At 36.2% G+C, this 27,856-nt stretch overlaps 1 protein-coding gene across 1 annotated transcript in view; it reads left to right on the top strand.

Moving 5' to 3' along the window:
* Positions 1–857: 857 nt before the first annotated feature.
* The window catches only part of LOC123660226 (SET domain-containing protein SmydA-8-like), a 49,748-nt gene continuing 22,749 nt past the window's right edge, over positions 858–27,856 (top strand). Inside the window, exons 1-2 of the mRNA XM_045595325.1 lie at positions 858–984; positions 22,876–22,921. Of these exons, the coding sequence (XP_045451281.1) occupies positions 947–984; positions 22,876–22,921 (84 nt within the window). The 5' untranslated portion in view covers positions 858–946. The remainder of the gene's footprint in view (positions 985–22,875; positions 22,922–27,856) is intronic.

Raw genomic sequence — 27,856 nt, 5'->3', positions numbered from 1 at the left:
GGCAACGAGTTCCATTCCTTAGCTGTGCGCATCAGGTAGTAAATTCTGCAGAGAAAAATCGAAATGAAATTTCGCAGTTACTTTAAAAAAAAATGTTTTGCATGAAATACAGCGTCACTAAGTCTACACATCTTTATTATTTATGTAATCCTGCACCGAATAATAAGCTTCAGCTATTAATTTCTTTTTAATACAAACGTTTTTGAAAATCGTTTCATTATACATACGAATAGCATAACTTAAGAAGTTTTTACATTCCTATTGTTACTATTGTGTAGTAATGTGTACTGTGTGGCTACGGTACTAAAGAATATAGCCACCCCCTCTCTTCCCGTGGGTGTCGTAAGAGGCGACTAAGGGATAACACAGTTCCGCTACCACCTTGGAACTTAAAAAGCCGACCGGTGGCGGGATAGCCATCCAACTGCTGGCTTTGAAATACACAGGCCGAAGACGGGCAGCAGCGTCTTCGGTGCGACAAAGCCAGTCCTGCGGTCACCAACCCGCCTGCCCAGCGTGGTAACTATGGGCAAAACACATGAGTTCACGTAATTTTTGGCGTAAAATTGTGGAGGCCTATGTCCAGCAGTGGACTGTTTAGGCTGTAATGATTGTTACTATTTATATCAAAAAAATAAATCATCATCATCATCATCATCATCTGAAAATATAGTTATATCTGACAATAACGGTATTACTTACTTATGTAATTTCTTTACTGTTCTATGCAGATATAAGCATTTGCACTAAAGACAGGCATAATAGTACGAGCATCCTCATCAACCTATCTTATGATTTTTATCAACGCTTATCTCTTCCGCTTTACGCCACCCGCGAGACCCAGTGGATCTAGTTAGTCGCGCTGAGGAGACGATCCGAAATAGCCATTTAATGACCCTTCTTTGTTTATTATTCTTCCTGCCGTCCGCCTGATGGAGGGGTTATAATGGGACGACCGGGACAACGAGATAAATATAATGTCAGGTCAGATAACACGATTTTACGTCCAAATTAACTTTTTAATGTTCGATATTCTAAAAACCATGTTGCAATTAATTAAATATGTTTAAAATTCATTTATTGTTTTCCACCAGATTATAATGAGAAATATATGTGAGCTTACTAACGATGGTTTTCCTTTCAAAACCACTTCAGAACTCACTACTGAATATATATTTATAGATAATTTATATATCTTTATAGATAATTTTTAAATGGTTACACTATAGTTTACTATCGATTCTCTTAGTAACTATGAACAATTAATTAAGTAGGTAGTTAATTACTACTTAATTATTGTTCGGTAAGATTCGTTTCGTCTTAGGTGCGACAAAGCCAGTCCTGCGGTCACCAACCCGCCTGCCCAGCATTTTTGGTGCGAACTTGTGAAGGCTTACGTCCAGCAGTGGACTTCAATAGGCTGGAATGATGATGATGATGAAGTTTCGTAAAAGTGCCTTTGACGCCAACTAAGCCAAAAAAAAATTTAATCTAAAAAACGATTTATTTAAGCCTGTAATATCCTACTGCTTCGCATAGGCCTCTTCCCTCATCTAGATGGCGGGTCAGAGCTTAATCCACCACGCTGCTCTAATGCGGGTTGGCGGATATATTCCGTACTATGAGTAACAATCGCTATCAGGCGCTTCGTTCATGTATTTTAATTTATTTTTCATCACAAGAAACAAATAATAATAGGGTATAAATTTATTCTGCATTTTCTTATTAAAAAAGAAAGAAACACATTTATTTTGGCACATCACACAAATTACAGACACATTTTTACACACAAAGCTCACCGAAATAAACACAACTTAATTACAATTAAATTAAAAAAAAAGCAGAGTAAAAATAATAATAATATAAAGTAAAAAATCAAACGTTTCTAAAACAAAATAAAAAAAATAAAAAACATGAAAAGCAAATTTTGTCTGTATAAGTGTTGTGCCCCAAAAAGGTATATCACTCAACTTGGAGTAGGGTTCCAAAAACAACAACACTGATTTTCAGCGATACCTTATATAATTACGATTAGCTCCACAAGTATCATTTCTTTTTCAAAGTAATAGGACAAAAAATAAATACACATATACTTACTAAGTATTGCATTATTTCGTATACTCAATAATCATCGCATTCTAAACAAAATAAACATAAAAAATATAAAAAGATAATAGTGATAATGATTTCAAAGGAAAATAATAGTATACAACAGACAAAAATATAATAGGTATCAATAAAACCACATATAAATCAACGTAACCTTATGTCGAAAGTGCTCTTGGAGCCTATTTGAATAAAGCTATTTTTGATTTTGATTTTGATCGGGTGCTATTGTTTCTTGCTTGTAATCGAAGTTAAATAAGAAAATCCGATTATCACCTTAAATCCTATTTGATCTTAGCTCTATTCACTTAATTTTTTTAAGAAAAAATGAAAATGCGGTTTAAAATAATTATAAGGCTATAAAACTTAAAGTAACTCCACTTCTTAACAATGTCTGAATGTACTAAGCTGTATGTATATATGTACTAAAATATTCTACTAATACTTACTCAAATACATAATTTATCTACCTGTTATGACTTGCACGTAGTGCAATACAATAAAGAACAATTGAAATATCTTTATAATAAATTATAATAATATTTTAAATATAATGGACGTTAATTGGACGTTCACGAATTTATTGGATACTTCAAGAGTGAGATTTATTTGTTGAACATTCAATATTCGTTTGAAAATCCTTCAACTCGTAATTTAATGAGTAAAACCGGCGAGTTTAATAAATATAGTTACGTGGTACGATGTTTTTAACAGTCAATTATACCTAGTTCCGTTGGCATCATAACGATTACTGAGAAATGAGAATCATGAGCTGTGAATCTCTTAAGACATTTAAAGCGTTTGGCATATTTCTGATGCCAAACTCCAAGAAATGTCTCGCAAATTGTAATCGCGTATGGTTATTATGAAATTTACGCGGCAAGAAGCGGCTAGCTTTTTGTTAGTAACTTTATTGTGTCAAGCCCTCGGTTCGGCATAGTTATCCGTTGTGCGCACGATTCGGTCGTGCGCGCCATCTTTGAACCAACCGCAATTATTTTCGCGGCTAATTTTTTTTTTATAAAGTGCGTTTTTATAAATTGATTGCTTCTAAATTATTGTTTATTGTTTATAAGCCTTTTGGTTGGATTACGTGCGGTGTTCAATCAGGTTTGTCAATATAATTTCTTAAACAATTACATAGTCTTAATTATAATTAATTTTTGAAAAGAAAAAGTATGTAACTATGTGCAGAAATTTTATTTTAGTTATTGATTGACCTTCATAGATATATGATGAGATTTTTTGAAAAAATTAAGGATGACAAAAGGTTAATTTTTTTGGGTATGTAGAATGTTTGATAGTTACAATAATACATGTTGCAAATTTATTTTAAAAATTTCGTCGCTATCAGCAGATTTGACACTAGTTTTTGATTCTTTATTATTCCGTCTTTTAGGCATAAAATTAATATAAATCGATGTAGATTATACCAATCATTAAGGTGCTAGAATATACACAAAAATAAAAGCGAATTAAATCGTTAGACTCAACGGCACAGGGTAAACAATCTTTTAATGACCTTAAATAGGCTATAATGGGCTACAGAGGAGGTACAGTCAGCAAAAATATTGGCAGTTATAGAGACTGTCGATAGAAGTGAAAACGTAGAACTTTTATTATTTAAATTTTCATTTTTTTGACGCGAACGAACGAGGTTTCACCAATCCAAAAAGCGTCTAACGCGCACAGCTCACGGGCCTGCGTGTTTGCCAGTCATAAGTATGTCGTTGACGCGAACCCATAATATTTTTCGCTACTAAAAAATTTTCACTTCAAAAATTAACTAATTAAGTAGGTATATCTTAAGTCAGATTTTGCAAATTTGCTTACAAAAGGTTTGTATTTATTATATGAGTTAAGGAATCTTAAAGATTATAATTTACAAATACATCAATTTACTAATAGGCCGTATAAGACTTAGGCCTAGTTTTTCAGTTACCTACTATTTGTGTAATGACAGTTGATAGAGCTCATGTTTTGTTGACGGTACTTCATCGGACTCGTTCAACTGTTACGCTACGAGGATGCCAAGTCGATCGGTCGTGATTTATTGACGAGTGGCGTACAACAGACGCGTCGCTCGAGACATTTACACACACCGAAATGGTCTATTGTTATAACATTTCAATACACGTATAACACGTGTTTAAATCAGTCAAAACTAATCAAAGAAGGCAGTATATAATAAATTATTTGACAATTTGAAGATTAAAACCTCTTTTTACGGTAACCGTCAATAACAGTTGGTTGGGTTTAATCATACGTACAATACATCAAAAATTTTCATACATACGCCTAAAGAAAAAGTATAAAATATTTCATTATGTTAGGATAGTTGATAAATGATTTTGATCAATAGTAGGTACATTTATAGTGGAGAATATTAATCAATGTATACACATTTTTGCTGACTGTACTTACAAAGGCACTCGTCTTAGCTACATCCAGACAGACGTTGCACATCGGACGCATGCTCAAAGTTTACGACCATCGTCTCGGATCTAAAGCCGGGATTACAACAACAAAACAAACAAGCGGTTACATCGATCACGTCCTTTATTATTACACGAACAATATTTCGGTATTCCGAGCGCTAGCTCTAAAACGGCTCTAACCACGAAATTTGTAATATATAATCCAGGAAAACTCAATACTTTTTACACTATTTTATGATAACATAATTTTTTTAGTTGATAGACATCGTTGACCTATATAGGTGATTAGATATATAACTATATATATAAATCACGAAGTCGTAGTAGAAGTTAGCGCAACCGCAGAATTTTGTCTCCGTTTGCCTAGAACACTTATAGCCTACGTGGTATTAATATGAAGCAAATTAAAACTGAAATGCAACCTGGTACATACGGTGTAGCGGGCTACCAGTAGTCTCGGAGGGTAAATTAAATATGTAAATGTTCTGCAGACTGTACCGCAGGTTGTTGCCAAGAGATTGCATTGAACGAATGCCTGGCGATTTATGATCATCGTCAACACGCGTCGTTAGAGTGCAGATTACGACTCTACATAAGAAAACAATTGAGATTACAAAAAAAAAAAAAAATTTTTTTGTCTGTACGAAATCAGCCCAGCAACAGCGCGTTAGTTTGCAATTTGTCTTTTATAAACCAACAATAAACGATATACGCATTTGTCTTTAGACGACAGGATTTAGTTTCGGAATTTTTATGTCAGCGGAATTTTATGATGTCTGACCTGATTAGATTCAGATGTGAAAAATAATTCGTGTAAAAATCGATATTCATATCATTAAAATTAGTAGTATAATAAAAAACATATTTAATGATTTTAATGATGTTTGTCAATGAACTTTCAGATATAATTGTATCTCATCAGTCATAAATAAACAGGGGCGTAGTTAAAGTTGTATTAATTATACGAGTCCAAGGCCCTCGAGCTTTTAGAGCTCCTGAAAGTCTACTCTCCTGAGAGTCTAGTCTCCTGAGAGTCCCCCAGACACTAAGAGCCCCAAGCACGTTTGGTACAGGCTCTATTACCAACGTAACTACGCTACTGAAATACACTAATAGATAATTGAATTACAAGCAATTTATCAGTTGAAAAGGTGTTATACCACGTTGCATAAAGAAGTCCGGTGTAATAAACATTTTTTACGAAGTATTAAAATCAGTTGTTTAAAAAGATTGATTGTTTTAAAAACAGCTGTACAGTACACAGTAATAAAGTCATCTGTTAGAAAGACGTGTTCCGATACAGTTGTAAAGTAATGTAATAAAAATGTATGCAATATGTATACACCGGCTTATTCTCTCTGTGTGACGGATCGCCTTGCTTCCAGACCTCGCGTGCGCTTTAAATAATTCATTTAATTTCATTGTGAAAATGATTGCATTGCTACGACTCCTTAATTTATTTTGACACTAATTAATTCGTCATTAGTTGTAATATTAAGGGTTCATAAGTATGGAGTAACATAGTACTCTCTCTTATTGGCTTGTACCTATTTTATCAATCTTTTAATCTAAAACATTCTAAAAATGTCACGGTTTTGACTAGTCTAGTTTCCTATTGTGAAAAAATGTTATGTAGATAGTCATAAAAATTAAAACAAACATTTTTTAATAAATTCCTAAAATAAAAGTAGCCTAAGTTACTCCTTACTATATCAGCTATCTGCCAGTGAAAGCCCCATCAAAATCGGTCCAGCCGTTTCAGACAAAAATTGTAAAAAATGTTATTTCCCGATGCACGCCATTTTTGGCGTGAACTCATGTGGAGGCCTGTGTCCTGTAGTGGACTGCGAAAGGCTGCTGTGATGACCGCGTATACATCCATATGCATTTAGTAAAAAGCGGTTATTTTAGTATTACAAACAGACACTCAAATTTTATTTATTTGTATAGATTTAGTATTGAAACAGAAAACAAAATGAAGAAAAACAAAAATAATAAAAGTACAGTAACTTCGCAGTCATCGTATCTTAAATATACAATTATATATTTTATAATTGCTTCAAATGCTCACAGAATGTTGAATATTTCGACGAAATATAATTAAACGAAAGAAGCATTTATATTAAACTATTCTATTTACAACAGAAGGGCGGAATGTAGAGCGGATCTAGGACGGAAGGCCATCGCGATATAATGGGAATAAAACTTATAATTTGTATCGTAGCTTGAGTCTTTTATTATCGCTTCAGCCTGTAATATCCCACTACTGGGCATAGGCCTCTTTCCCCATGTGGGAGAAGGATTAGAGATTAATCCACCACGCTGCTTTAATGCGGGTTGGCGGATATATACCCTACTATGAGTAACGATCGCTATCAGGTGTACACGATAACAACCGGGACCGCCGGCGTAACGTGCTCTCCGAGGCACGGTGGAGAGACCCACAAGGACTGCACAAACACCCAGACCACGGCGAACATCTGTATGGCCAATACAAATGTTTGTCATGTGCGGGAATCGAACCCGCAACCGTCAGCGCAACCGGTACAAGCACAATGGCTGTGACCGTTGCGCCAACGCGGCGTCTTTTATTGCTGATCTCGAAATAAATTATATATTTTCTAATCGATGATAGGTATATACTAATATTATAAAGCTGAAAAGTTTGTTTGTTAAAACGGGCGTATCTTAGGAACTATTGGTTTGAATTTCTCCTTCTTCTTTTTGTGTTTTATAGTCCATTTACTGAGGAAGGCTATGGTCTACATAACATCACGATTTGACTTATAGGATAGCTGAGCATTCATAAGAAATGTCATAGAAACGATTAAAGTTATCCAAAAATTTGGTATATCAGAATTGATCGTCATTAAAAGTTCTAAAAAAAGTTCGCGATAGCATATGTTTATCTAAACATTTTTGAATATCATATCAAAAATTGACCAATCCAGCGGGGTTCGAACCCGTGTCTCCGACTGACCGTGTCGGAGACGCGGGTTCGAACCCCGCTGGAGCGGTCAATTTTTGATGTGATATTCAAAAATGTTTAGAACTCCTAATGTGTGGGTAACACAAAAATAAAATCGTAGATATGTTTATCTTTTAAGATTTACTCACTACAACCTTTTCTATTGTAATCAAATTTGTTCTAAAAGAATGTTTTTTTATTTCGCGAAGGTTTTTTTATAGACATGATATAAGCCCTTATAAATACGTTCACATCCCATAATTTAGAAGATAATGTAAAAATCAAAGGATCGACGAAGCGTCGCGCCGCGCACCTGCATAAGTCGCCCGAGTTGCACAGTTATGATTTAAAAATATTTTAATACGTTTGATATAACATTGTACGCTCCTAATTTCTTTGTAAGTTGTATGTGAATTTCTTTAAGTAATTCTTTTGAGAAAATGAAGTTCCTAAACAAAATACCTACTACTTTTTTATATTTTAGACAATTTTTTTTAATTGTATATTTGGTTATAGTAGCCAAAACAAGGATTTTATTTTTATTTGGCACCACCAGGAGCAGCGCCTTGCCGATCCTGCTCTTGCTCTGGACACTCACTCACAAGAACACCATATTATTTTCTATACAGTGATTTCGACCAAGGTATTAATTACCTGCTGTACCCGTACCTCAAAAATTAATATTCAAACATTAAAGAAAAAAAACAAGTGTGATTCACAATACACGACTGAAGTAAATTTTTTTTAGCTCCATCTAACTTATATCTCCCTCTTTCTTCCTCTTCCTCTCTCGTCTGGTCATATTTTCGTAACGCTCTTGTCACCCATTCACCAGCTTAGTCCCAAAGTCAAGCATGCGTAAATAAGTTTTAATTCAAAACTAATTTTGTAAAATATTTTATGAAATTTCCAACGCAATAATAAAGATCGTTCCATTTATCTTATATTTTAAAAATATTAAACTATATATTAGGTGAAAGGTGATGTAACATTAGAATATTTCGTTGGTAACATCTCATTATCGTATCACATCGTATGACTATGGGCAAAACACATGAGTTCACGTTATTTTTGGCGTAAACTTGTGGAGGCCTATGTCCAGCAGTGGACTGTATAGGCTGTAATGATGATCTCATTATCTCATTACGAATATCCCCGAGATATATTCGAAACAATTTGGAATAACATCAGAGGACGCGGAGCGTTTTACGACGAAATAAAATATAAACTACAAAGATGTTTATACACACGAAACGCACACACATACACATTACCCGTACGTTCTAAATCTATCGACAGATAATCATTTTTATAGCAACATACAGTTATAACAAACTTATTAAATTATATTTCAATTTCTTTCAGAATTTTCACAAGATTATTTACAGATTAAACTCTCGTTTGATCTTTGTATTACAATTTTTCGAATCTTGATTTTTTTTAGATTTATTTTTCTTAGTTGAAATAAAAGTTAAAATATTATAATGATTTGCGAAAGTCGACAATGAGCTTTAAAAGTATTTATTAAATAAATAACATTAAAATTATCAAGTTAGTGGTTTAGTATCTTTAACGTTTTTTTAAAAACCCGATTCCATGACACTTGAGATATTAAAAGGATTTATCAACATGATGAAAAAAAGAAGGCCTGTAGGACCATCACATTCAACAAACGATTTGGATATTTTTGCGAATAGAAATGACAGATTAACTGAAGTTTAACGATGCAGAATAAAAACATATAACAATATTTTATCTATTGGACACTGTTATATGTCAGATAGATTTATTAGTAACCGGCGAAATAGGCTATTAAATTGAACAATTCACATGAATGTACCAAACGTCTTATAAAAGAATCTTTCAAAGTTGACCAGCAATTTTCAAGACAAAAAAATCAATCAAACTACGGCCTCAGAATGTTTGTACAGCTACAATCGCGTATTCGCGGGTTGTAAACAGAAACTTCCATAGTAAAGTTTCACATACAAAAACAAACGAGTACCAATAAAGCATGGTTAATGTCTGGTAAATTAAAAATGTGCGTACGAAATTAGTTGTATTCACTACAAGCGATCTCGCGCTTTTCTAGCCACGTGCCCTGCTTTATCTGAAGATTAATTTACGAGTAATCATTAATTGGTTGGTATTAGAACTAATCTTTTTTTTTTATTTAAATTTAAAATGGATCTTACATGCCAATCTGCAGTGGTGCAGCGTAGTGGATTAAGCTCCAATCTTTCTCCTACATAGAGAAATAGGGCTATGCCCAGCAGTGGGGTATTACACGCTGAATCGTAAAATTTATCTGAAGGTGCTCTGACACTGGTGAACTAGAAGCATTATCTAATAATATAAGCTCTTACTTTTGACCATAAAAGCTTAATGACGCATACTCTGATAATAATCTAAACATTGTTCAATTCTATTTTTAATTATTCTATTATTTAAATAAAAGTGAAGGTAAAATTTGCCAAACATTTTTGAATATCATATCAAAAATTGACCGCTCCAGCGGGATTCGAACCCGCGTCTCCGACTGACCGTGTCGGCGCTCTAGCCAATTAAGCTATGGAACGATGTACCCGCTAGAGCGAAATTTTTGATATGATGATTTTTATTTTTCGGTTTAAGCGAACCGTGGCGCCGTCTATAGTGAGTTCTTTACAGAGACCCGTAACTATTCAAAGTTTCATATTACAATGAAAATATTTGACAAGAGACGACACCATGCTATTTTTAATATGTACGATTTTATTTTTGTGTTACCCACACATTAGGAATTCTAAACATTTTTGAATATCATATCAAAAATTGACCGCTCCAGCGGGATTCGAACCCGCGTCTCCGACTGACCGTGTCGGCGCTCTAGCCAATTAAGCTATGGAACGATGTACCCGCTAGAGCGAAATTTTTGATATGATGATTTTTATTTTTCGGTTTAAGCGAACCGTGGCGCCGTCTATAGTGAGTTCTTTACAGAGACCCGTAACTATTCAAAGTTTCATATTACAATGAAAATATTTGACAAGAGACGACACCATGCTATTTTTAATATGTACGATTTTATTTTTGTGTTACCCACACATTAGGAATTCTAAACATTTTTGAATATCATATCAAAAATTGACCGCTCCAGCGGGATTCGAACCCGCGTCTCCGACTGACCGTGTCGGCGCTCTAGCCAATTAAGCTATGGAAAGTAAAATTTGCCAGTTCATAAAATTAGTATAACTCTGCCTATGCTTAACTTTCCTTTAACAATAGAAGCATTAATAAAACAATATTATAGTGGTGGGTCTAGAGGCCTAAACATCGACGGTTTGTGAATTCAATCACCGCTCGGGATGGAAATTTGTATTTTTACAAATATTTCATTCCAGTTTGGTTGTCCGTCCTTATGGGTTTCCCCACTGTGACTCGGGGAGGACGTTAAGCTGTCCTGATTAGTATCATAAATTCCAAATGCCGATTGTTACTTATCTAACCTAACCTAAACCCTTCTACATGAATAAAGAGGCATCTGCCCAGCTGCGAGATATTACAGGCTGAGTCGTGATCATGATCGATAATTTATAGATAGATACAATTTTTTACTAGCTCGGTGTATCAGTGTAATATATATAAAACTTATAAAAAATAAAAAATAAATTCAGGTATCAAATAATGACTACAACTTTGACATTCCTGGATCCGAATAAAAATACCCGACAGAAAAAGTACAATTTGATTTTGTAAAGGTACAGTTGTAAACTTCTGTTTGTTAAATAGCGTTTAACATGTCAGGTAGCTTCACAGCAACCAGCCCTTAAAGTAATTAGTAAGAATCATCCAGAGTGGGAGCTCATTTCAGCCTATCGCAGTCCACTGCTGGACATAGGTCTCCACAAGTTTGCGCGAAAAATGGCGTGAACTCATGTGTGTTGCTCATAGTCACCACGCTCTGCAGGAGGGTTGGTGACCGCAGAGTTGGCTTTATCGCACTGAAGGCGCTGCTGGACGTCTTCGGCCTATGCAATTCAAAGCTAGCAGTTGGATGGCTATCTCGTCATCGATCGGCTTTTTAAGTTCCAAGGTGGTAGTGGAACTGTGTTATCTCTTAGTTGCCTCTTACGACACCCACGAGAAGAGAGGAGGTGGCTATATTCTTTACTGTCGCAACCACACAGCGCGGTAACAGAGTAGTTGATAGCTACTTTTAGACATCCAAAAAGGTTTTTTTTTATATAGATCAACATTTTTATTTTACAAAGAAGTCCAATTGGCGTCATTCTTCCCAACCATATACTCATTTTACCTATACATTATTAGATAAAATGAATCAGTTTTTCTTTGAAAAATCATGTGAATATGTTTCAACTGGATTAAAATATAAATTATTGCAAAACGTTCAACATCCGGTCTTTGATGCATCATTCGTTTTAGTCAGAATAACTGATGTATCTCGCCCACTTAGTTTTAATTCAATGTGACTAACTATACATATTATGTTATACATTGATATTTAATGTTAAATGAGACAGGGCATAGCAGGAAATATCCTGCTCAAAATCTGGAGTAGCCTGACTGAGGAAGTACCTCGACCTTACAGAAGATCACAGCTAAATAATACTGTTTTCACAATAATGTATCACAATACTGCACGCTGTACAGGACTTTAATACTGCTTGTATTGTATTACCACCTGGAGAGATTGGGGATAGGTTCAGAAACACGTTGCAATGCTAACAGTGTTGCAGGGGTACCGTCAGGTGAGCCGCAAGCTTGCTTGACGACCTAGTTGTATAAAAAAAATCTTCTGTTAGGGATCTAATATTTATCATTCGTTCACTAATTAGTCCCCAAAAGTTTTTTCTGCTTTTTTTATTTTAGGTACATACGAAATGCGCGCCTGTAGCTTTAGCTAGTTACTAAAACGTATTAAATTAAACAAATTTATTGCCGTTTATAATTCGACTGAAAACATTTGTCAGAAGACGACAAAGAATTATGGTATTAACTAAGTAAATACGTAATAATTTTTTTATTTCTTGGGTTCAAGTTATAAGTTCGACACACCGCGATCGTATGTTCAATTTAGATGAAGGTACGACTATATTTTTTAATCTTCATAAAAATGAAGGATGAAAAATGATTAATACTCTGTTTAATATTCATTTGTATTATAGAGACCACGCGTTGGCGCAACGGTTACAGCCATGGATTGTACCTGTTGCGCTGGCGGTTGCGGGTTCGATCCCCGCACATGACCAACATTTGTATTGGCCATACAGGTGTTTGCCGTGGTCTGGGTATTTGTGCAGTCCTTGTGGGTCTCCCCACCGTGCCTCGGAGAGCACGTTAAACCGTCTGTCCCGGTTGCTATCATGTACACCTGATAGCGATCGTTACTCATAGTAAGGAATATATCCGCCAACCCGCATTGGAGCAGCGTGGTGGATTAAGCTCTGATCCTTTTCCTACAAGAAAGAGGCCTATGCCCAGTAGTGGGATATTACAGGCTGAAGTGTGTTTATTATAGAGAGCCTAAGCCTTTATTAGAATTTGGTTAAGCTCCGATCTGTCTTCTACATAAAGAAAAAGGACTATACCCATCAGTGGGATGTTACAAGCTGAATGCATGCGTGCTGTATTAGAAAAAACAATGGATTACACTATGTGGTTCGAATCTTACACATAGTATAAATACTGTAAAAAGTAGATAAACATACCTATTTACAAATACAGATGTAATCCAAATTCTATTAGACCGAGAGCCCAGGAGGGCTATTCGTCATTTCATAAAAGCTGAAAATTGCTCAATGCATGCCCCCAACACCGATAGAAGCAATGGCCAAATAGGAAGTTTAATTCATGGTTACTATAGCAGATACCAGGTATCCCGGTCTCTTGGATTATGTAGTAGATCGACATCTTTCGCGACTCCGAACGATTTTACAGAAAAAAATGTAAAATACCGCTTGTTTTGCATCTCTCCACCTATGGTCAATGTTTAAGATTCTAAACTTTGTTTATTATTATTATTTTGTATTTACATTGATTGTATTATTTTAGCGTTTTATCTTTTATCTATCTATTTTACTTAAAAGATTGATGATGTTTAGTTTTATTGGAAATATTGTATACTACACCATAAAGACGGTTGGTTATCCGTAATTTTATCTGACCATAAAGACGGTTGGTAATCCGTAATTTTATATGTGTATGTACACTTCTAAATAATGAATGTTTACTAATATTGACGATGGCCTATCCTTTTATAAATAAAATCCAGCGCTAGTTCTATTTCCAAATATCTTAATAGATCTCGCATAATCTTGAGTTCGTGTTATCTTAGCTTATAACGAAGATAATTCAAATCAAAATTCTGCTTTGAATAGTTGCCAATATGTAAATAAACCGATCTACGAGATATGGCACGGCTGCGGCCATTTTGGAAACGTCAAAACAATTGATGCCATCGCATTGATTGTACCGCATTTGATAATAACTTGAATGTAAATTGTTAATTTTATGTAGGTATTGTATGTATTAGGCTTTCTCAATTTGTATTTTTTATGAAATGAATAAAACTGAATCAGATCGTACCTAAGGTTCCACTTTTCAGCATATAGGATTAGAGTGAAGCTTAGTTTATTACGCCAGTCCACTGCGAGTTGGCGGGTATTTTTCCTTCTATGAGTAACGATTGCTATTAAGAGTGTAAATTATGTGAATTTATATGCTTACGTGCTCTACAAGGTAAGGCGGATACACAAGGACATTTATCCAGGCTGGAAATTTCTTTTTTACAAATAGAAATATCTGCCAAGAATATGTACCTACCAAACCATTATATTTATATATATATTTATATTATATATAGTATTAACCATTAAGGTAACTCGTACTATTACACCAGAATGGTTGTTATTCATATTGGCTTTTTATTTATAACTTATTTAATCGAGATTGTCTCCGCTGACTCATTTCGTAAACACGATTGAGACACCGCTGTCGAAATCTTAAACAAAAATAAAATATAGTGCCCTGGCGATTAGACTAGCTATCAGTATATCACTATATAAATAAATGACTGACTAACTGACTGACTTATTAACTCCGAGTCCGAGATAAATTTTTATTATTCATTGTCTCTAAGCCTAATTATTTCTAATACAGCTTTCAAACAGTATTGTGTTCCTGCGGTGAGTAAGGTAACCAGAACTCCTGGGGGAGGGGGAGCTCCTAGACCGGGACCTGCTCCGGGATTGGGGGTAGGGTCGGCAACACGCTTACGATGCTTCTGTTGTTGTAAGCATCTATAAGCTACGGTAATCACGTACCATCAGTTTTATCATCGTACCATCAAATCTTATCATAAAATCTGGAAGATCTCGTCTGCTGAAGTACCTCAACCTTACTGAAGATAACAGCTTATCAATATTGACCTGTGAGTGAGTGAGATGGACAGAGCTTACTATTAGCTGGTAAAAATGTCATCTCGAGTAAAACTTTAATGGATAAATTGACAGGAAGTAATCTGGTGTATATTTTAAGATAGGCGACTGCTGATACTAAAAGGGCGAGATAATTATAGATCTTATTTTTGAAGTACAACTTCTTTACGCACGCATGATTTCTGGAGTGAGTTGATAAATGCGTGACGAGAGCGTCATAATAATAATAATAATAATAATACTTTATTTCAGATTAGATTTTAAGTCCATATTGATTAGATTTTAAATCCATATTGGGTTAGTACAACAAAACAACATTTAGAATAAAAAACAAAACAAAATTAAATAAAGTAAAAGTAAAACCAAAAATCAAAAAAGTGTGTTCGGGTGAAGCGAACGGAAGTTGAGAGGAAGGTGTAATTTAGTGAAGATAGAAAGAGAGAGAGTTATATTTCGTAAGTTTTACTTCAGTGGTGTGGTCTAAAGCACACTCGTTTTTTTTTATTAAATATTTTCACAATAGTATCTGACAGGCGACTGACTACAAAAACATATTATTTTTATAATATTAGTTAAAACAAAATATCGTCAACCTCTACACGCACGTAAGATCGGTCGCATCCGAAAGAAACAGTCAATTGAATGAACGTCACGTGTCACGTCTTGACATACTCTCGTTCATACCGCCACGTGCCAGCTTTTGTTGATTTACCTGTAAAATTGTATATTAATTTTATTTGCAAAGGATATATGAAAATTTTCTTATTCCCATTTCGTTTTCTTTACAACAAGTTAATTTCTATTTTTTCTAAACTTTTATTTTTTTTCTTTATCACTAGCTTTTACCCGCGGCTTCGCTCGCATCGATTTTTTTAAAATAAGAAGTATCTTATGTTACTTCTAATACCTCCAAGAATATGTGTACAAAGTTTTATGATTATCAGTTGAGTAGTTTTTGCGTGAAAGCGTAACAAACAAACTTACATTTACATTTATAATATTAGTAGGGATAATATTTACAATTTTTTTAAGACTTATGAATGTATACACAATAGGTACTTAAAAAACAAATGCTTATTGTTATTTGTTAAGATTAACTTCTGAAGCTATCCAGTAGCTCAAAAATAAAAATTTAAATCGAAAAAGGGTGTCAGGGGCTTAAAGAGGGGATAAAAAGTTCTATAGAACTATCGTTATTTTTAGAGCTAGAGGCTACAGACTTATTTATTTATTTATTTAAACTTTATTACTAAACTCAAAAAAAAACTGTAATATCCTTAACTATTTTAAGGATAACCGGGATAAGTAAAACGACAATGCTACGCAGCTGGTTATTTATTAACAACTGACTTTTGTCGGTAGGAAAAACTTACAAATGAATCAGCAACGAACTACCTACATATCACATTCCTCCACCATATTTCAAAAAGTATACAAGAGAACATTTACTTATTTAGATAGTAAATACATTATTGTTATTCAGGGAAACACCCTTACAACAAGTAAATAAGCGTTCCAAAATTTATAATAAGTAACTGAATTACTATTTTAAGCATATAAAATAATAAACAGTTCAAATAAGCGTTCCTAAATTTATAATAAGTAACTGAATTACTATTTTAAGCATATAAAATAATAAACAGTTCAATCAAGCAAGACTATGGACATTAAATCCTGTAGCTACGATTTGTAAATATCTATGTACTTGAGTATTTCATCTATTCTATCTATTTCCCTCCACCATATTTTAATAACCTAGTCGTTAGCAGTAAAGTTGCCTAGACGGCTAATTTACAAGTACTTAGACTTTAATTTACCTACTCCAATAACGAGAGAAGTGGTACTAAAATCTATCCTAAGAAACAATGACATGTAAAAAAAATAAACTTTTACTCTTAAAACAAATAATATTTTACTCTAGGTCTTAATAAAACAACCTTTTCGGTGGATTAACCGGGCGTCCAGACCGAGTTCGTTTCGGAGATTTATCATCATTTTCAACTAGCGGCGAAGGGGCCGCAGGCTTAGCACCACCATTGCTGGGAGGCGTTTCAAACGTGTCATCGTCATCAACATCGTGCGGGAAGGCCGACGACGATGACGTGCTACGCGCAGCTGAAGGTGGCGTGCGGCGGGGGTGAGGGAGTGCGCCGTCCGCGCGCGCGTTCGGTGCCGCAGGGCGCGAGCGCGGGCGCGGGGAGGACGCGTCCGCACCGCCGCCGCCGCCACCGTTGGCACCGGCCGTGGGCTGCGATCGCGACTCGTCATACGTCCACGTTGGCTCAACATTATGACCATCGTATGAGTTAGCGTTCAGTAACTGATTTACCTGACGCCTCCAAACAATGTCGGTCCCGAGCACGCTTACATCATAAACAACCTTACCGACGCGACTATCTACTTTTCCAAGTATCCATGTCGGCTTTTTGGGGTTAGACCTATAATCTTTGACCCAAACTTGATCGTTTACTTTAAAGGTCCTGTCTCTGCCACCAAAATTAATTTTTTGTCTAGCTTGGTTTAAACGGACGCGGTCTGGCACCTCTAACAGTCTTTTGTCAGCAGAAGGCGATTGCACAGGCACATTAAGTAAATCTAATTTACAACGAATGTTCCTACCGAACATAAGGGTGGCAGGGGACACGCCGGTAGTACAATGAGGCGTGATGCGGTAGTGGAACAGGTACTCATCTAATTTTTCCTTCAAGTCCTTCAGCGGACCATCTTTTCTGGCGTTAGTAATAAATCGTTTACAAATCTTGACGGCATTCTCGGCGAGTCCATTACTCTGTGGTGAGTAAGTGGGCGACAAGATGTGGGTTATTCCTGAATTTACGCAATAAGTACTAAAGTCTGTAGAAACAAATGTGTTTGCATTATCTGTCACAATCGACTTCGGCAAACCGAAGTGAGAGAAGATTTTTTGCAGTTTGTTTATCAACATTTGCGTAGTTAATGATGGCATCTCGACACATTCTAACCACTTACTATGCGCGTCAATTAAAACCATATAAATTTTCCCATGAAAAGGACCAAGAAAATCCAAATGTATTCTTTCAAAAACCGACCTGGGCCATTCCCAAGACTCCATATTAGCCCTAGCCGGAGCCGTTCGCATTGAAATACACCTGTCACAGTCAGCCGCAACCTTCTCAATATCGCGATCGATACCTGGGTACCAACAACGCTCCCTTGCCAACAACTTCATTTTGACAATACCTAGGTGAGCCGCGTGTAACTCCTGTAGCACCGCGGGTCTATAAACGGTAGGTATTACGATACGGTGCCCTCTTAACAAGCTCCCATTATCGACATGCAATTCATGTCGACACCGATGGTACGGTAGCAGTCCATCATCCCGTACCTTCCTTGGCCATCCATTGGCCACGTACCGGCTAACCTCTGATAGAAGTTTATCGTTAGCCAGTGCCGCCCTTAGTTCGGCGAGCGAGGCGGGCAGCGGCGCGCCGGCCGCCGCTAGCGCGTTCACATAGCTGCCCGCGTCGGCCTCCTCCTTCGGCGGTGACGCATCAACCGGGTGCCGGCTCAGGTAGTCCGCTACATTCTTTTTGCTGCTAACGTATTCTATTTTATAGTTGTAAGAGCCTAAAAACAATGCGTAGCGCTGTAGTCTAGCCTCTGTCATCTGAGGCACGCCCTTGTCTGGCGAGAATATCGACAGCAGGGGCTTATGATCTGTCCTCAGTATGAAGGGACGTTCCCGGCCGTAAAGGTATTGATGATATTTTTTTATACCATAAACGATAGCCGTGGCCTCCTTCATTATCTGGCTATAGGCGCGTTCGCTCTTGCTGAGGGCTCGAGAAGCGTAGCAAAGCGGACGCTCGGCTCCGTTCGGGTAACGTACGGCTAGCACAGCACCCAGCCCGGCAGGTCCAGCATCCACTGTCAGAACCAGCTCCTTTTGAGGGTCCCAATGTGCCAACACGCGGCGCGAAGACAACTCCTTCTTGACAGCATCAAACGATTTTTGATGCTCCTCGGCCCAGTTCCACGGTACGTCTTTCCTTAACAGACCGTGCAAGGGTTCCAAGATAGTCGCCGCTTGCGGTATAAAACTTCGGTAAAAGTTTACAAGTCCCAGAAAAGATTTCAATTGTTTTGAATTTTCTGGTACTTTCGCCTCGACGATTGCCTTGACTTTTTCCGGGCACTTATGAACTCCGTCGCGATCTATCACGTACCCCAAGTACTCGACTTTATCTTGGAAAAACGAGCACTTAGAGCGCTGTAGCATGAGTCCCGCGTCGCTGAGTCTGCTCATGACTGCGTCCACGCGCTCCCAATGAGCTTCCCGTGTTGGGGCGCTTATCAACACGTCATCAAGGAAACATTGGACGCCTTCAATGCCGTGCAGTAGCTGCACCATGGCGCGTTGGAACAGAGCCGGCGCGTTGGCCAAACCGAATACGAGTCGTGTGTAAACAAACAATCCTTTGTGCGTATTTATGCACGTATACTCCTGGGACTGGTCATCCAAAAGAAATTGATTATATGAATTTGAGAGATCAATTTTACTGAAATACCGGCAGTTATGCAATGACGCGCACAGTTCATTGATCTTAGGCAACGGATACGAATCAATTTTTAAGTCCTTGTTTATCGATACTGAGTAATCGCCACAAATACGCACTCCATTGTTTTTCTTCAAAACTGCGACTATCGGAGACGCGTACTTGGAGTAAGAAACCGGTTTCAATATACCTACGCGCACCATCCTATCTAGCTCTGCGCCTACCTTATCCTTAAGGGCGAATGGCACCGGTCGGGCTTTGAAAAATCGTGGGGTTGCTCCCTCCCTTAAATGTAGTGAAAGCTTGTATTTATTAAATGTGCCGAGTTTGCCAGAAAATAGTGATGAATATTTATTTAATATTTGCTCGTTTTTATTTACGGAACTATAGTTCAAGGGTACAAATGCAAAATTAAATTTTGACATAAAATCTCGACCGAGCAAGGGAACAGGGCCATCTTCAACCACAAAAAACCTAATATTTTTTGTAGTACCGTTGTAAGTTATTGGCAACTCACACACGCCAATAGGTTTAATTATAGACCCACCATATGTACGTAAGGTTTTATTGGACTCACCGAGCGCCGAATGAGTAGCAAAGTACCTGCGCCACAGAGCCGCCGGCAGCGCGGACACGCCGCTGCCCGAGTCCACCTCCATGCCAATTGCACAACCGTGCGCGCTCACCTCAACCGTGAGGGGCTTTTCATCCGTACACTTTAAATTATTCACCGCTACTGATTCTTCATACTCATCACTATCACTGTCATCACAAATATAATGACTACGCCACCGCTTGTGGTTACCACTAGACGAACTTTCACTTTTTTTAGCCGTGCACATTCTTTTCAAGTGCCCTTTAACGCCACATATATCACACGCGAGATGACGAAATCCGCACTCGGCCGAAGCATGCGACTTGGCGCCGCACACGCCACAACGCGTGCCGCCGCTGCCACCGGTCCCGCCGCTGCCAACCGCTTGCGGCGCCGCGCGGCCCCGCGCGCGCCCCTTGCTGCACCGTGACCGGCCAGCGCTAGCGGCCGCATACAGCAATGGTTCCTGTTTGACCACCACTTCCGGAGCGCCTGCGCCACGTACTATCTTATGTGCACTTTCAGCTGCTATACTAATCTCCAGAGCCTTACTAAGTTTCATGTTGGCCGGGTCCTCACGGTACAGCTTTTCACGAACCGCGGATGAATCGACACCCATTACGAACCGATCGGTGAGGCTCATTTCTAGGGATGTGCCGAACTTACAAGTTGACGCCAAACCACGGAGACGAGCTGCGTAATCCATGAGCGACTCGCCTGACTCCTTTTTAGCGTCATAAAACTTCTCACGTTCCGCGTACACGCACTTTTTTGGTTCGAAATGCGCGTTTAAGGTGTCTACTATAGTCTTATACGACACGTTTTCAGGCTTCTCTGGATGCAATAAATCGCGTGTCAATCGATAGGAATCTTGTGACATGCAATTTAACAGGATAGCACGTCTTTTACCACCATCCTTATCTGATGTATCGGTAATGTCATTCGCAACAAAGAAACTATTCAATTGTGCAACGTGCACAGGCCACTCGTCACTTTTACAGTCGAAAACAGGCACCGTGCCTAAAACCGACATCGTCACTAGGTCCGTATATCGTTAGTTAATCGATTATTAACACAATAACTCGTCGCCAGTGTAATATCCTTAACTATTTTAAGGATAACCGGGATAAGTAAAACGACAATGCTACGCAGCTGGTTATTTATTAACAACTGACTTTTGTCGGTAGGAAAAACTTACAAATGAATCAGCAACGAACTACCTACATATCACAAAAACCAACATAACAACGGACTTAAGGCCGTACAGCCTTATCTACCAGTCAACCTTAAGGCGTAAAAATAGTAAAAATTAAGGTTTTTAAGGCTACTGATTCGATATAAATAAATATGACATACTTAATTTGTAAAAGTTTTACCCTCAAAGGTGTAAAATAACAATAGGAATAGAGGATGAAAGTTTGTATGGAAATATGTAAGGTTTATGTGAATCTATATATATAAAAATGAATGTGAATGTTTGTCTTTATGTCCTTTATAGAATCGTAAACTATGCATTCAATCATGTCATGATCTTCAGCAAAGTGTTGTGCATGAGCCCACGAAGGTATCTGAGTGGGTATGACCAACAAAAAGCTTAGCAACGCGCGCAGGGTACTGTAATACTGTTTCATAAATATGCGACAAGAAACAAAATATTAGAGTTATTTGATGTCCAAAATAAACCAAAAGATATATCCGAAAAATGGTATCCAAAGTCACTATTCCACGCGTACGAAATCGTGGACAACGCTAGTATAATTATTTATATGCAACATAGTTTCTTTCTAATGGTTTGAGACCCAAAAAAACACAACGCGTGAAATCTAGTTTTATAAATTTCACAACGTTTTACAAATGTTGGCCCAGTTTTTTCAAAGCATCGCTGGCGCCATGTTTAATTAAAAATCTGGATGAATTCCCGAAATGCGAATTGTTACAGAAGCGCTTGAATAAGAAAATTTGTAAATGTAAAAAAAAATTAATTTAATATATTATAGTCAGATTTTTTTTTTGATTTAATGATTCATTCGCGTTGAATCCCTTCCAATTTTCAAAAAGTCTGTGAAACACTATTTCCTTCAATTTTAATCCTTCTGTCTAGTCACATATTATCTCCTGTCCTCACTTTGAATCTTATCACAATAATTCATTAACTTTATATACGTATATTATTACAACTTTCCATTTATATATGCCATGTACGTACATATACCTACTTTATTTTAATTATTTTTTACCATTTTTTATTTGTCTAAATATATTGTATATGTTTAGGTAAAACTGTACACCTAAACGCCTTTTGTACTTATCTCCTGTTTTTATTTTTGTAATTTTGCTCACTCTTGGTGTACAATAAAGAGTTTTTATTATTATTATTCAGTTTATAATAACGATCTGATTGGTTATTGACTTCTTGTCATAAAGTAAGTCGGTTATAACTTAATCTACCACGCCGATCCACTTAATTCGCAGTGGACAATTTTACTGCCAAAATCTAATAACAATTGCTATTAGGCGTTTATAATACAACCGGAAAAACCTATTTATGTAGTCTCCGAGGCATGCCCAGACCAGAAACCAAAATTTTTATGAATACAAATATCTGCCCCGAGTGGAAATCAAACCAACCGTCTATACCGTAACAATTGTAATTATTTAAAATTATTGCACACAAGTATTTGATATAACAAAATGAAATCATAAATTTCATTATTCAGAAGCAGCACTGGCGCCGGCGGCCACGTTTCGTTGTTAAGCCTCTTTGAAGTTGAATTAAAATAGAATTTTGTTTCAGATCAACACAGCAATTCGTCATGAACAAAAAGTCGCACAAGAAAAAGGTTGGTATCAAAGAGGTTTACATAAAGAAACGTCAAACAAAACGAAATTATCTGCTAACAAACAATGCCTTGATGAATGTTGAGAAAATGTGGTTGGAGAATAAAGAATATAAGTGTTATAATGAAACAAATTTTTATGATTTTAACGCGATTTATTAGATCCTCCGGGAGGTCCTCCCGAGACCATGGTTGCTGTAAAGTATCCAAAACGTCGGGTATGTAAAAAATCTAATAAACCGCGATAAAATTCTAGAAAAGTTCGAAAGTGTTTTCATTATAACATGTGAAATTCGCGTAAACATTAAAAAAAATAATAGAAGTGTTTGAAAAATATCTAGGTTCGGATGCGTAATAATTTTAGACGTATATTAGAAGGAATGAGTCACATAAAAGAATTGAGAACTACGATCGTAAAAAATATTTATTACTTGCAAAAATGTCTATTTGACATTAGAGTTTGTTCGTAGGAACACTTTTATGTTTGGATTTAAAGGACCGATTTTTAACCGACTTCCAAAAAAAGGAGGAGGTTCTCAATTCGATTGTATTTTTTTATGTATGTTACTTCAGAACTTTTGACTGGGTGGACCGATTTCGATTAAAAAAAAATTTAATCTAAAGGTGGTGCGTGTCATTTGGTTCCATTAAAATTTATTTGAGATCTAACAACCACTTTTCGAGTTATATCTCATAAGGCGGTTTTTACTTAACTATTTTTTCGTCGACCTACGTTGTTTTATATACCGTATAACTTATTACTCGGTGTACCGATTTTGATGATTTTTAATTTAATTGAAAGCTGTTGTTTACCATGTGGTCACATTTAAATTTCATCGAGATGTGATTACAACTTTTTGAGTAATCTTTGGTAACGCGTATTTACTTGACTATTTTTTCGTCTACCTACGTTGTATTACTTGTTGATGCAATTGAAGACGTTTTTTTTTTCGTTTGCGAGTAAATACAATTATAATAGCTATATCGGTCCTTGCTGTCAACATCCAAACATAGATAAAGTAAAAAAAACAAACGGGTGTCATGCTTAGATCATTTCCGTTTATATTAAGATCGCATCATCTTTGGTCGAAGTTTTCTTTTTTTAGAAAACTTAAAAGCAAAAGCAAATGTTTTGATGTTTTGGTTCGTTAGAGTTTTAATAAAATTAGGAAATAAAATGAGTTCTTAGTCATAGTTCTCTACGTATTTTAAGCATGTGAAAGTCAAACAAGATATTCTTATAATGACTTCGTCATTAATGATAACTTGTAGCTTATAACGCTTCAGCCTGTAATATCCCACCGCTGGGTATAGGCCTCTTTCCCCATGTAAGAGAAGGATCAGAGCTTAATCCACCACGCTGCACCAATGCGCAGACACGGTGGAGAGACCCACGAGGACTGCACAAGTAGCCAGACCACGGCAAACATCTGTATGGCCAATACAAATGTTTGTCATGTGCAGGGATCGAACCCGCAACCGCCAGTGGAGCAGCCAAGCCAGTAACCGTTGTGCTAACGCGACGTAACTTATAATAATATTCATAGGTTGCACATAGCACTGGGTATATTACCTAAGTTTGTAATGTACCCAATGTTAAGATATAAAATTTTTTATTTTATTGTTTGATTTTTTTGCTACCTTAACTTTCTTTTATTATTGTCGAGGTTTTTTTTTAATTTATTTGTATTATTATTTTCGTAAATGACATTATTTTGACTTTCGTTAAGTGTGTATATCACCTTATGACGAAATAAATGTTTTCATTTCATTTCATAATTTTCCTGAAACCTTTAAAATTTCATAGTGGTGCGAAGAGGATATTTTAGTTCTATCTTGAAGAGACTACTCTGTGTCTTTGCGAATAAAGAGAAATCTTCCTTTACCAGAACTGTGGGTATTACAATGTAGAGCACGAAATAAGTTTGGAGATTAAATTTCGTACTTAAAAACATAGCGTAACAAGTTTGAATAAATGTATGATATCGATCCTTTGGTATTGATCTACAAGTTTAATCAACTTGAACCAACTTTGCAAATTTATTTGCGATTTCCATTCCGTACTGGTTCACAAATTATTATCTAATGAAACAACTTTATTGGATTTTATCGCGGTTTATTAGGTCACGGGAGAACTGTCTCGGTCCTCCCGTGACCATGGTTGCTGTTAAGTATCTGACACGTCGGGCATCTTAAATACTTAATATCGGCTTGTCGATCAAATCCAAAAAGTTGTTTCATTATATTTTGAAAATTTATTTAATATACAAACTTACATTATCTATTTCAAATGAAAGTCTTTAAATCTAATTTAAAGTAATTAGAGCGAGACCAGCTCCTTTGAACAGCATAATTATAGCCAATAAAGCCAATTAAAATAATCCACTCGTAAAGATTCAAACGATTCTTGTGCCAGCACTTACTGGCACGTTGGCACCTCGGACCGACTCGATTACTGATTGATTGCTTACACAAATGAGGACGCAGTGCAACTCTTTAACCGGTCTATATTTAAATACTGCATTGCTATATATAAAGTATTGCATTAAACTAAGATTAATTTAAATGATTTATATATATTTGGCGGTCATATTCGTTCGATTTTTTTTTTTTTTTACTTTATCACTCTTGCGTGACTGTGTCCCGTGGTAATATCGTTTCTCATCACCATTGGTAGATTGGTAGAGATTTATAAATTGTAGAGATAACTTCGACCTTACCAACATCCTTTGTACAAATGATTTATAAATATGTTTTTAAAGTGCAATATAGAATATATACACTTGGCTATAGTGCTGATAAATCATTGGCGTGCGTAACAGTCATGATAATTTTCTTCATATTTTCCCAGCAATAGCCAAAATCATAGTTTTGCGTATTATTTATGTTTAAAAACAATTTAGTATAAAATTTTAAATAAATAATAACAGTTTACTTAAATTTATCAGTATTTTGCTCTCAGATAATTTAATGTTAAATAAGAATAAATTGCGTTAAGGCATCCTTGGTGGATATATTCACTACTATGAGCAACGATCGCTATCAGGTGTACATGATAGCAACTGGGACCGACAGCTTAACGTGTTCGTGTGTTAATGTAAAGAAGCATATCTATTAGGGATGTGTTTATAAATGACCTTTTTTATAGTTATCCGTATTTGTAAATTCGATTCGCATTCCGTAGTACGTATGCTCGGCTTACGCCGTCCCTCACAGGATGCCGCTCTGAGCCATGGGCCTCTTGGCTATAGAGAAAATACGCCAATGGCTGTAAGTCACTGAAATGCCCAATACTGAGTAAGAGTCTATTTTTTGAAGAAATGAATAGCACTTCTGCTGAGGCCACATATTTACGATTACAATAAATTTCAAGATATGTTTTTTCATCACAAAACATTAAATACTCTTTTAAATAAATATTGGTCATTCAGAACTTTTAAGAGCAACAAATAATAACTACGATAGTTTGTCTAACATTGGCTTTAAGATGCGTTCTTTGCTACTTAACAAACATATATTGAGATTATGATTTGCATAGTCAAAGTTATAACAAATTCAATAATTAACAATTCTTGAAAGATGTAGTATTACGAGTTGCATTTCAGATTTTGCGATGGCAAGTTCATTTATTTTAGGTTGGCAAGGTTTTGGCGAACACGAAAGCGATTCTAATTTGCATAAAATTACGCTGTAAATGTGTCCAGAGTAATTAATGTATTTTTGAATACGTTTCGAAAATCTCATTGCACACTAAGTATAATTTAAAATTACTTTCATATCATGCATTATTTAGATATTACGAAAATCATTTTTCAAATCGGACTGGGAAATAAGTAGACTTGTGATTAGGGTGATATACATTTTTTAATGATAAAGTTACATACGACAGAGGTACAGAGCAAATAAACTTATAAAAATGATTAGAATTTTAAAAGTCCTATAAAATATTTGAATTTATATATTAAAAAATGTTTATGAACATGAAAATGGTTATGAATTGATGTATTTTTTATTCATAAGCTTAAAAAAATATTAGCAGTCTGCACTCATTCTCTATATAAACTACTAGCTGTGCCCGCGGCTTCGCCCGCCTTGTAATCAGTGTGACACAAAGTTTTTCCGGCAAACTTCCAGTGAAACTCTCATCATAATCGACTTAGCCGTTCCATAAGCCTTCCTCTTGAAGCCCTCTCTCCATTGATGAAACTGCATGAAAATCCGTTCCGTAGATTTTGTGGGAATCGATCACATACACTTTTGGGGACTTTGTTTTATAATACACTAACTGTTGCGCGCGAAAACGTGCGCGTGAAGCGCGCGTCGCGTTTAACAAAATGGTTCGTTGAATTCGTCAGAATGGTGGTATGAAATAATGTAGTAATAATGTAGTATTGTAGTGTAAATATGTTTAACTATACTGCATGCAATTCAGTTTTTAATATGGTTCTACGTAACTATATGTCACAAAATAGCGTAACGCACGCTCCTCCGTGACTCCGTGAAGACAGGGGTAAATAAAAATTATTCTAGTAACGTAAAGGTTGGATATTGTAAAAAATATATTTTTTTGTACTACTTATAAGTGATCAATATAAATGCTTCTTGAACACATAGGGTTGCAACGCGGTTATTTTGCTTTAAACCGACCCTGCTGTATAAGTTTCATACAAACTATCAACCCCAATTAAACCCCCTTAGCGGTGGAATATCGCTAAATCCGTTCTTAGCGGACGTCTATTAATTATAATCTACCTCCCTGCCAAATTTCATATTTGTGATATTAATGGACCATCCAGCAGTTTTTGAGTTCTCGTGATGAGTGAGTCAGTGATCTTTCTCTTTTATATATATAGATTACAATGCGTTATTTGAACACCTTCTCACCATGTATAGAGCATACATACATTTTAAATTTCAAGTCTCTTACTTTAAAAACAT

This window comes from Melitaea cinxia, chromosome 15 (genome assembly GCF_905220565.1).
Source record: "Melitaea cinxia chromosome 15, ilMelCinx1.1, whole genome shotgun sequence".
Taxonomy (NCBI): domain Eukaryota; kingdom Metazoa; phylum Arthropoda; class Insecta; order Lepidoptera; family Nymphalidae; genus Melitaea; species Melitaea cinxia.
The sequence above is the reverse complement of the archived record's forward strand: the minus strand, read 5'-3'. Positions and strand labels throughout refer to the sequence as shown.